General features: G+C 43.2%; 1 protein-coding gene across 6 annotated transcripts in view; it reads left to right on the top strand.

Annotated features, from left to right (window-relative positions):
- ASH2L (ASH2 like, histone lysine methyltransferase complex subunit) overlaps positions 1-11973 on the top strand; it is a 27530-nt gene that overhangs the window by 5707 nt on the left and 9850 nt on the right. For 4 of the 6 annotated variants that reach the window (XR_006415452.1, XR_006415451.1, XM_044437544.1 and 1 more), the window contains exons 6-14: positions 582-677; positions 981-1076; positions 2126-2201; positions 3459-3476; positions 5919-6051; positions 7136-7353; positions 8066-8233; positions 9812-10005; positions 10488-10580. Coding sequence is in view for 4 of the 6 variants with exons in the window: in XM_044437544.1 (XP_044293479.1) it covers positions 582-677; positions 981-1076; positions 2126-2201; positions 3459-3476; positions 5919-6051; positions 7136-7353; positions 8066-8233; positions 9812-10005; positions 10488-10580 (1092 nt within the window). In the remaining 2 variants the exon portion in view is untranslated. The remainder of the gene's footprint in view (positions 1-581; positions 678-980; positions 1077-2125; positions 2202-3458; positions 3477-5918; positions 6052-7135; positions 7354-8065; positions 8234-9811; positions 10006-10487; positions 10581-11973) is intronic. The other 2 variants (XM_044437545.1, XM_044437543.1) reach the window with 1 other exon arrangement.

Genomic DNA, 11973 nt, shown 5'->3' with positions numbered 1-11973 from the left:
CAGAAGTCTGCCCGGGAGGCACTGGTGGCTGGATCTGGTCCCCAGCCCTTCAGTTCAGTACTCCTGTTTTCAGCATAGTTGGAATGGCTTTCCACCTTGAGGCAGCGAAAATACGCTCTGTACATTTCAGCCGAGCTGCCACCAAGATAAAGCCCTTGTTGGACTGTGCCATTTCATATTGCAAGTGACAGGTCATCAGATAAAATATGTGCACACGCTTGCTTGCTTGCTTGCGCTCGCTCTCGCTCTCGCTCTCTCTCACTCTCTGCAGAAACTCTCAAATTATCTCCACGAACTGATTTCATGGAAATTGTCAAAAGCCTTGGCCCTTAACTGTACCTTGATCAGTAGCATGTTGCTTACGTAGGAAAACACAGATTATACTTAGAATCCACAAGGGAGGACACCCACAGTAAACTTTCATGGCAGTTTGCCTTGGTGAATGCAGCCCATGGCTGCTGGTCCCTTTCTCTCTTAACAGTTAAAATGCTGGAAATAGAATTCATATGTGAATGATTACCACATGCATCTAAAACATTTTGTTAGTAAAATAATTCATAATTATTCTTTATTTCATGCAGGATATTATACCCTTTATTGATAAGTACTGGGAGTATATGACAACAAGGCAAAGGCCGGGCAAGATGACTTGGCCAAATAATATTGTTAAAACAATGGTAAGTCGTGAAAGTGGAACATAATGAAATACCATTGTATTTTTATTAATAGACTTTGTTAACAAGCTGAAATGTAGAGGGAAAGTGGTGTGGGAATATCCCAGTTAAATCAGTGCACAGATATATTTGTTCAGGCTTCTTTGCTTGGTTACTCTCTTCTGGTATAAAAGCTTCTGTTATTCTGTAGCAGGATCTCAGTTAGCATGGCTGTTAAACGTCTTGGCAAAAGCATGACCGCACATGCCCAAAGTATTCTCTTATGATGCTACCAGTTCTTTTTCTTGTCTGAATATTCCACTCTAGTGTAAAGAAAGAGATGTCTTCTTGGTGAAAGAGCATCCAGACCCAGGAAGCAAAGACCCAGAAGAAGATTACCCCAAATTTGGACTCTTAGACCAGGTTTGTTGTATCACCAGAAGTATTCCTCCTGGATGGTCTGGTTATTGCAGAACCTAAGATATTCTAACGGTAGTGCTGATATTGGAGTGCAAGGCTTCCTGCCTCCAGTGATACAAAAAGAAAGAGAAATGAGGGAAGCAGAGAGCAAGCATTAGAGCAGATGCACCTTTGCTAGTTTATGGACACGGTCTATGTTCTTTCTTGGAGGCAACAGATACATCTTCCCAGTGGTTCTAATTTTCCTGTCCAGTCCCAGAGTGTGCCTTCTTTCAGCTCTGCAGTCCCAGGGTAATGGTATTTTCTCTTGCGATGACTTGATTGTTTGGAAAGCCACCGTGTGACTTTTTCAAAAAAGTTTCCAGTCTGGTTACTTAATCTGTTAGCTGAGTTTCTACTACTGGGGCATCGGGGACCTCTCTCAGAAATTATCAACCTTTATTATATTCTGCAGGCTTTTTTCTGAATTAGGACTGCAGTACTGAATATATTTACCCGGGAATGAGTGCCATTGGATAGTGACAGTGGTGGTGAAGCTATGGCATGCGTCCCACAGCAGGCACGCAGAGCCCTCTCTGTCGGCACGCGAGCCAGGTCATGTCAGCATCGCCCCAGCAGCCAAGCATCAGATAACAGTGCACATAGGGGCCATGTGCATGCTCGGAAAGGAGTAGCGGCACCAGGCGATGACTCCGTGTTCCGCGATTCATTAGCCACGACTCGTCCATGCTTTCACATGGCTGGTCAGTGCACTGCCAAGGAGAGAGAGAGAGAGAGAGAGATTTGCTTGGACTGGCTGTGAGTAGTTTTTTCTAAACTAAAACCTCAGTTTTCAGGTTTTATTGTAGTGTTGGCGCTTTGCGATAAATAAGTGGTTTTTGGGTTGCCGCTTGGGCACTCGGTCGCTAAAAGGTTTGCCATCACTGCCATAGGACTTACTTTTAAGTAAACCAATGAAAATGCTCACATCTTGAGCAATCAGAGTAGATGCAGGCAGCCTAAAGACACCTAAAAAGTACAAATGTTTAATGTTGTGTGTTCTTCTTTTTTAGGACCTTAGTAATATTGGCCCTGCATATGATAATCAGAAACAGAGCAATATGGTATCTACCACTGGAAGCTTAAATGGCAAGTTGTTTCTTTCAGTGTTTCTTTCTCCATGCCCCACTGTTGTGCATTCTCTTCTTTATAGCTCAAGTTATAATACCTTTGCAGTGCAGTCCTGTGCATATTTACTTGAACTTCCTGCTGTATTCAGGAGGAATATTTACTCCCAGGAAAGCATCCATAGGATTGCAACCTACATTGAGTTAATCTTGGCATATCTAAGAACTGTCAGAAATTACACCCATTGTGACTTCTTTCTGTGGTGTTTGTTTTAAAAGGAGGACAATTTTTAAAAATCATATTGAAATTAATAGAAATCAATGTTAATGTAAGGAAAATTTGTTTAAATGAGTGCTTGCACAACATAATTAGCTCTTGCTAGTTCAGTTGGGTTTATGATGGTTTGCTGCTGAAATTCAGTAGCACAGTGTCAAAAAGGGAGCAATTTGTTGCTGCCACACTGATTTTTTCCAGTGTGCGGGATAACTAGTGTTCGCTAGCATAACAGTCAGTTTTGCTGGCATGCCATGTCATTCGTGTTGGAGCAACACAGTTAGTGCTGGCAGTGGGAATCCTTCAAGTTTCATTGTATTGGGTTGTATTTCCAAGAAAATGCAAATACACAAGTCTAGAAATGTATCAAAGGAAATTATTTCTGTTTTTTTAAATGGTGAACAGGGCTGTGTTCTTGCACATCTCCATAGATTTCAGTGTGTTTTGTGCAAGAGAACTTTACAGAACATCAAGTTATGGAGATTTTGATTAAGAGCTTCAGTATAGTTTGGTGTCTTTTTCCTGTATTGCATTTCTATCCTGGTTGCCACAGGTAACCAGGAATTCCTTGCAGACGACAAGGAATCCCATGCAGGTGGGTAAACAGGTGGCAGAGGATGGATGCTTTGTTTCTTTCCCTCCTCTGCCAACCCAAGTTTTCATACATACATGGGAGGAAATGAAGTGCTTCCTTCCAAGTGGGATGGCACTCGCCTCCCAGTTTGCTGAGTTTCTGTGTTAACCATAGAGCAAGGGAAGCCCTTTCCTTATAGAAATCAAGCAGACATGGATGCAGAAGTGTATCCCTTTACTACCAGCTCTCTTGACACTAGGCAGTATTTTTACTGGGTGACTTAAGAGGCTAGTAAAGAAGGGTTTCAGAGTAATAGCATTTCCGCCCTTACATAGAAAGTTCTTACGGGTTTATCTCCATTTCATGCTACAGTGTTTTCCTTTCTGTCATTAAAATGCGACAACTACATGGTGCAACTTCTGTTCTTACAGGTGGAGCCTCTTTGGGAGGTGAATATTTACTTTTCAGCTTCTTAAAACTTAAGTATTGATGTTTGAAAAGCCTTTTTCTTTTCTCCCCCCACCCTGTGTTTCTTTTGCCAAATTGTCTTAGAAGCTAAAAATAATTAATCCAAAGCACATTCAGAGTAGCACCTAAAATGGAACATTAACCAAAAACTGCTACAAGCACTTAAAAGTCATATTCTGCCTTTCATTGGTCACTTGAATTTTCCCATAGTTGAATTCTGTGGGAAGGCTTGGAGCCATAGTTCTGGTTCTTTAGCTTCAGCCCATCATCTGTAAAATGGGGATAGCGGCAACATTTCTCATTGGGTTATTGCAGGAAAAGAGATGCTCATTCATACCCTGATAAATGTAAAACAATGATAAATTCCTGGAAAACATGCTCCTAAAATTTGTTTTGAATATAACAGTTTATTTGGCTGTACGGTCAGTTAACACTGAAACACCGGATTCTTTCAACCAGCTTTACACCTATAGTTATTTGAGATTTTTTACTTAAATGAAGCCATCTGCAAAAGCTGTGATGTTGATTTTTAGCAATAGAAATCATATATTGCAGTGACTACTTTAATTTGAAGATCATCAGGTGGCGAGTCACTCGCCTAGCTGTTTTCAGAGCTTTGTTTTGAAGATAAAATTCAATAAAATTCAGAGCCCTTTAGAAGAAGCCTGGAATCATTAAGGGTCAGAAGAAGCCTTCTGATAATTAAGAGTCCGGGAAGCTTTTGCAAAGGAAACAAAACCTGAGCCATTTTCATGCTTGTAGAAAGTTTATCGGCACCCGATCATACATGGGACATGTTGGTAAGAGTTGGTTGCTGAAATTTGCACTAAGAAGGAGCATGGGAGAGTTACAAAGGGGGAATCCTCAGTTTTGGCTTCAAACCCAATTAAAATTATTTTGGAACAGGTGCTGTCATTCAAGTTGATTGATGGCTGTGCAGAATATGATACCTGTCTTCAAAGGTCTCGTACTGCTAGAGAGATGTTGATTTCAAAGCTGCTTTCTCCTGTTGCTATGATGGTACCCTATGCTATTGTCTGAAGGTGGTTGTCTGCAGTATGACAAGCTATCTTGACACTGGGTTGATCAGAAGCAAGGGGCCAAGCGATTGAAGAGATCTGCCATGCATGTTCTTAGTTTATACACATCCCTTTCCATCGAAATCGGTCAGTCCAGAAAAAAAAAAATCAGTTTTTCATTTCTCACCACCTTGAGAGTAAATTAAGGAAAGTTGTTCATACACGCAGTCGCACTGCATTTCTTCCCTGCACTGATACCAAGTGCACAGCTCTGACTTTTTGGAGCTGCTTCAGTCACAGCAGTTTTGTATATTTGTAATTCTTGGAAACAGTTGCTGCAGGTACCCACAGACTCGATTTTGTCATGTGGAGGAAAAAGGGTAATGCTCTTATATAATACAAATCTTCCAAACCATGTTAAAGGGTGTATAATCAACACTGAAGTGTTTTTAGCATGTTTCCTTAGATAGCCTTTTGTTTAATCTTTTGTTCATGATTTTGTTACCAAGGCGTGCGTGCAGCTGTTTATAATCTGTCCCAGGCATAGCTGCCCTGAGCCCTTCTTTCCCTCATTTTCAGTGTTGCTCCAGATTTCTTGGCAGCAGTGCAGATGCTGTTTTCCTTCTGGCATACATAACATGTACACATGTCCAGAGGACAGATGGATTAAACAAAAGATATGGAAATAACAGAGAGATTCTGTTATTCAGAATCAGAGACAAGAACCATCACACTCTTGATATCACCTACATTATTCATTTGCTAGCACTGCAGAGAAACATCTTGCTCATTGGTTTCCCTTTGCGTTGTCTCTGAATGATGGATGCTTACAGCTGGGCCAAAGATTGTGTGTCGAGTGTACCTTAACCTTCTTGCAGAATGCTCAAATTACAGGGGTCTTAAGGGAGCCTGGACCCTTACCATTTGAGACTGTCCCCTTAGCTACTGCTTTTAAGTTACAGCCAAGGACACAATTTGTCTAAAATTGGAAGGTATAGACATCTGGGGCTTGTGAATTTCATTAAGGGTTCCTGACCTTTTCTCCCATAATTTGAGCACTATTTTTGTGTGGTGTTGAACTGTGTGGAAGTCTGACTAAAGCTTATTTATTCTTCTCTTCTCCGTTCAATCAAGACCTACTTTTGTCTTCATGTGCTTCAAATTTCCTTGAAAGAGAAGACAGTGTTTTGCTTTTTAATTCCTATGTGGCTAGTGTTCAGGTAGAATTCTTCTGTCTTGGTCAATATGCTACTTTGACACTTGGGTTAGTACAGGCCAAAATGTGAGCAAAATGTCAATTTTTTAAAAACAGTGAAAGTATGTTTTGTCTGAAAAATGTCTGGCTTTGTTGAGATTCAAATGCATCCAGTGGATTTGAACTGACTCCCACTCAATGTCACGTAGTCAAACGACACACAGATTTGTGGTGTTTCCCTTCCCAAGGGGGTATCGTAGCAGGAACTAGTGGGAAAGGAAGAGGAGCAAAGCGCAAGCAGCAAGATGGAGGGACTACAGGAACAGCCAAGAAAACCAGGAGGTAAATCAAATAGATTGTCTTGACGTGAAACAGAATGGTTGAAAATGGATCAAGATGAGTGAGATGAGGGACCTGAAGCTCTGTCCTTTCTCAGCTGGCCCCCAGCACCACAACTAAAACAACAAGATCAACCATTGGTGTGATCTTTCAGTTAAAATTGCAAAGGAAAAATCTCATTGACCAGTGGGTAGGGAGGCCGAGAACAAGTACAAATTGGAGCACCACCACCTTCGAATGAAAACAAAACTTAATGGGTCCCTCCTTCTGGGTGTCTGAAGCTAGCAGCTGCTATGATATATTCATTATATTTCATAACTGCTGAGAGGTACAGAGAAAGGGAAAATGGGTGGAAGTGACGATACCAAAGAGCAGGGCCACGCCCTCTGACTTCTCCTGGCTTGTGGGGGTACAACCCCCCTACATCCAGATGGTTCTGCACCCGAACAATACAGGATTCCAGTCTCAGTTAAGTGATGTGATGGTATCTGGGCTCTATCAGTAAGCATGTTCATAGTCTTAATTGCTAACTGGTAATGGCCCTCCTGCATATGAAGTTGAGGGCACAAGAAAAATGGTGCTTGCTCTCAACTTAATCATCATTAACCATTATTCATCATTAATTGAATTGATGGCTGCCCTTTCTTCTTCTATTTCTTGCATAATATGTGGCAGCCTTCCCTAGGCTTAAAGTCCCCCAAAGGTATTGGACTACGAAGATCACACTGCCTGGGGAAAGATGAAAGTTGGCATGGGACCCATCTGGGAGAAGGGCAAGTTTCAGGGAATCAGTGTATGGAGTTCTTTGTCCTGTGCATTCTATTTCATGCCTTTCTTTTCTGGAGCCTGCCGTTTTTTACTCCCTAAGTTTTGTGTGCTTCCACCACTCCTGAACACATACCTGATCTAGAACACCTTTGGGGCCTTTTGCATAATGAAGACTTGTGGCAGCCAAGGTTGGAGAACAAGTAGCGGTTGACTAATCAAAATTTACTCCCTCCATTCCCCCCACTCTAGTTTTTTAGCCTGCTAGTCTGTGAAACGTGTGCCTTCATTGAAGATTAACACCTCTTTCTCCATTTCCCAGTGATCCTTTGTTCTCTGCTCAGCGTCTCCCACCACACGGCTACCCATTGGAACACCCCTTTAATAAGGATGGATACCGTTACATTTTGGCTGAGCCTGACCCCCATGCGCCTGACCCTGAGAAACTGGAGCTGGACTGCTGGGCGGGCAAGCCTATTCCGGGAGATCTCTACCGGGCCTGCCTGTATGAGCGGGTCCTCCTGGCTTTGCACGACCGAGGTATGGAAATTCAGAAACCTGGCGGAGGGGTTCTTTGGATCAAGGCTACAGGAGTGGTGGAGAAAGCCGAAACAGGTTCTGTGTTCCTTTCTTTAGTGGAGGTTTCCTGCAACCTGGAGAAGGGCGCTTTCTACAGAACCCTAGATTTTCTGGGCTGTTTCGTGATACCCTCTCCCTTGACAGTATTGTAACAACCCTTATTTCTTGGGATTTGAATAGACTAGAACATGCTACAGTTCAAAACGTGGCACGAGTGCAGATCGTCCAGCACCGGCAGCATGCCTGTCAGGGCCCGCCAGGATGACACACAGACAAGTCCTTAAGGTTTATAACAGATTGGTAATGGCTGCCACTTTGTGGTTCAGCCAGACCCCCTGACCTTGATGTCAAAATAGCTGCTGAGACTGCCTGGCCCAGGGGCACTGGGCATGGATGCTTAAGCCCTGCACTTCGGACACCCCACGTTCAGTCTCTGCCATTTCTGGTTACGCTTGACTAGAAAAGTCCTTCGCCAAGGGCTTGCAGAGAGCCCGTACCAGTCAAGAATACCTTTTCCCAGATTGAATGGGTCTAGTGCAAGGCAGCAAAGAGAAGAGAGGTAACTTTTTAAAACCCTTTAAAAACCCCTTTTAGGGCGCTTGCTTCACCTCTCTGACCATCTTAGAATGCCCAAGGCTTACCATTCTTTCCCTTTCTTCTCCAAAACCTGTAGCCCCTCAACTAAAGATCTCGGACGACAGGCTGACAGTTATAGGAGAGAAAGGCTACTCCATGGTTCGAGCCTCACATGGTGTGCGGAAGGGAGCCTGGTACTTTGAGATCTCAGTGGATGAGATGCCTGCAGAAACAGCTGCCAGGCTTGGGTGGTCTCAGCCACTAGGTAAGCTGGGAGAAGAGGGAAGTGGTACTTCATCTTTCTGTACTTAAGTGGGATACTTGGGGTTTCCAGATTGCCTGCCACCCAGATACCTTCTAGACCTTTTCAGCTTTGTGTGCCTGTAGACCTCACTGACGGAACAGCACAGCTGTGAAGGCTTCCACAGCCCTTATCTTATCCTTCAGAGCTCATTCCTCATCTCTCTGTGGCTCAGGGTTGTCACCTTGAAATAACTAAGCCAGTGGCAGTTGGAGGAGAGCATGGCCTATTTTTATTTAAGGCAGCATTCAACCAGTCAGCCAGTTGTTATGACACTATTAGCAACACCACTGGGTAAAGGTTTCTGTTGCAAAAATCGGTTAATTCTGTAGCTGTACCCCAAAATTATTGGTTTGGATAGAAAATTCCAGTTTGGACAGTTCTCCTGTAGGCATTTTTCTTTTACATTTCTGCAGCTCTTTATATGGATGAGGCTTTTAAGAACTCTGACATGGAATTCTTGGAGGGAGTGTGGAGATCTCTCCTTTCTGGAGTGGCTGGAGAGTCAGGGATGTGTTGAAAAGGTGAAAGACACTGGAAACGGCCAGTTCAGCACTTAAAGCCAAGAGAATCTCATGGATGGATGGAAATCTTGTATCTACACTCACTTTGTGTGCACATTGTTTTACTGCTCTCTTACCATCTCCAGGATTGTTCGGTTGACAGCTGGGGCGGGGGGTGGTACACACATTTGCCCACAGTGAGGTCTTTCCTTCTCAATTTGTTTCCTACGCACTTTGCTGCTTCCTTTGAAAGCTGAAGCAGACACAGGGCAACTGACTAGACAAAACTTGTCATACCCGGCAGCCCAAAAGGGCGGCATGTCAAAAGCTGACAGAAACAATAACAAATGAACACAATTGCTCCATCTTCTTGGTCTGAAAAAGTAAGAGTAGAGTGAACCAGTGATGGTTATTCCAAAGCATCTCTTGGGCACGGGTGGAGCACTGTCAGTGCCAAGCGGCAAGGACGAGAACTTGAAAAATGGCAGGGACAAAACCACTCTTCTGTGTTTCAGCAGTGGGTCGCACGACTCCTAGGACAAGCCTTGGGTTGCCAGAGTAGATGTAGATAAACTTTATTGTGGTCAAAGACCAGCTCCATTCAATAAATACATGTGTTTAAAAAGTAGATACATAAAACATATTAAAACCCCACTCGGATTGATAAATACTTCAACACAATATCAGGCATCTTAAGTCGGGGGCAGTCCCAGACTTTGTCCTTGTCCAACTACGTAGAGCCACAGTCCCCCAGAATCTGTCTTTGGACACCCATCGCGGCCGCGATGAATTTAGCAACACTGTGTGTTGTTGTTGCGTTAGTGTCAGACAGCAATATATAAATATATTGTTCAGTACGGGGTTGCCAGGATGGTTTGTGGCCAAAAGAGAAGTCATCAGGCAGTCTGGGTTTGGTGGATATAACAACCCGCTGTGACAAGTTACCTATGATGGGTTGTCATGGTGTGTGAACCAGGTGTTTACAGACAGATGGAATTTCAAGTTATATCTGAATTCAATTATATCTGTGTTTCTGCAGGGAACCTTCAGGCTCCCCTGGGCTATGACAAATTTAGTTATTCTTGGCGAAGCAAGAAAGGCACGAAATTCCATCAGTCCATCGGTAAACATTATTCATCAAGCTATGGCCAAGGAGACGTGCTTGGTTTTTATATAAGCCTTCCAGAAGATACTGAAACTGCCAAATCTCTGCCAGACACTTACAAAGACAAGGTAAAGGGAGCTCCTCCTAGGTGATGCATCTCTCATCCTTCAGTATCTTATGAAGACGACTGTGACCTTAATCACTGTGTGAGCAGTTTCAGAAATATATTGAACAGCGGTATATAAATATAGTAAGTTGCTCTAAAAGCTCTTATTAAGCAATGGTACTCTTTTGTTGTAAATTTGGACTCTCTTCTTGCTTTGTAGCAGGGAGGCTGAATGGGAGAAGTTGTCCAGTGGATAACTTGTCCAATGGAGGAAGTCGCATTTCTTTGAAAACAGATTCCCACTATAGTGACCATATGCTACTAGGTCAGACTTTGGGTTCCATGACTGTCAGAAACAGCAAGGAAGCCCCCCGCCCCCACCCATTTAAAGTGTCTGAATTTGACCCTTGAATGCATGCACTTTGGCATTTTTCTCAATAACCAGCATTGAGCTTCCTCTTACTATTTTAGTAGAGCTTCACGCTTCACTGTTTACCTTCTTAGGCTTTGATCAAGTTCAAAAGCTACTTGTACTTTGAAGAGAAAGACTTTGTGGATAAAGCTGAAAAGAGTTTAAAGCAAGCGCCTGGAAGCCAAGTAAGTTGGGCTTTGGAAGGAAAAGCTGTACTGCAGAACTGATCTGTCGAGCACGACTCTACTAAACACACTGAGGCCTGGTTCAGACATGACATGCAGCTATGGGTTCTAGGAATGAGACTGCATGAACTTGGTATTAACTGCCACAACTGGGTTGTTATGCTTGTCCCACGGGATTGCATCTTGGCCTCTTGTGTAAAATCTACCTGAAAGTCCTACAGACAATTGGGGATTTGGCGTTAGATAACTGTCATCAACATAGCGATGGTTTCTCCACTCAGTCTGGGCAGACTGTGGAGGATCTGTACAATTGTAATTGGTAATAGACTGGACAGATTGAAGACTAATCCAAAGAAGGCAGGTTCTCTAGGGCAGCCAGTCCAGCAAGAACAATGCAGCCTGTTGCGAATGGTGACGCCCGCTCCCCCGGAAGAGTGAGTTGTCAGTCTGGGGCTCCTGCTGCCTTCCCAGGAGGTGGCTACGACCAAGAGTGTTTTTGCTGAACTTGGACTCGTGGACCAAATGCTTCCTTTTAGACTTGTCTGTGCTTGTGTGTGTGCCTCAATTATACAGGGATGGACTATTGCATTGTTCACCTGCCTGGAGATGCCAGCCAGGGATCTGCCAACCTGGACCCTGCTGCATGTAAGGCAGACGCTCCATGCTCATTATGGGGTTTCTGCCTCTGCAGGCAAGTTTGGGAAAGTTGGTGCCCACGTCCTTTTGTACTGTGCAAGGTCTGTCTGAAGGCATTTTAAATCATTACTTCGATTACCCCCAGGTTCTCTATCCCAGGGTCAATATCTAAGGTTCAGCCTACATAGCAGCTTAGAAAAGAGCTGAGTGCTTCTTCAAGGAACGTTTCTATCTCTGCCGCCTACACACATAGATACTTTATTGATGTGGGAGAAAGCCTATCCCTCAAGGAAGGCAGTCCACCTGTAAAGCTTGAGCAGATTGGTTAAAATTTCAATTTCCCATGAGATGCTTCAAAGCCTACCTGGGTATGTGGAACATTAGTGGTCTGGTTCTTTGGTTCCTGGTGTTTTTTTTTTCCTTCCTTCCTTCCCCCCCACACACACTTTTTATGTATTTTTACAACTAAGAAAAGCAATACAATTAACACAATAACAGTTATGACTAAACATCATTGATCAAAGAGCACATCAACATCAGTGTTACCTCCACCAGGGACAACTCTAATTACTTAATGTAAGATCCTTTATCCATTCCAAATTTTAACCATAATCTTAATAAAGGTTTCCTATCTTTTTAGTAACATTCTTATTATCTTGTTGAAGAAAAATATTTAATAGGGATCCCTCTACATCTTGATATTCTAATTCATCCCATGTTATCTTATGCTATTGCAGTATAATATCTGGTATATGCC

The sequence above is a fragment of the Varanus komodoensis genome, unplaced genomic scaffold (genome assembly GCF_004798865.1).
Source record: "Varanus komodoensis strain SLA01 unplaced genomic scaffold, ASM479886v1 scaffold30, whole genome shotgun sequence".
NCBI lineage: Eukaryota > Metazoa > Chordata > Lepidosauria > Squamata > Varanidae > Varanus > Varanus komodoensis.
Note: the sequence above shows the minus strand (reverse complement) of the source record. Positions and strands in the feature narration are given on the sequence as shown.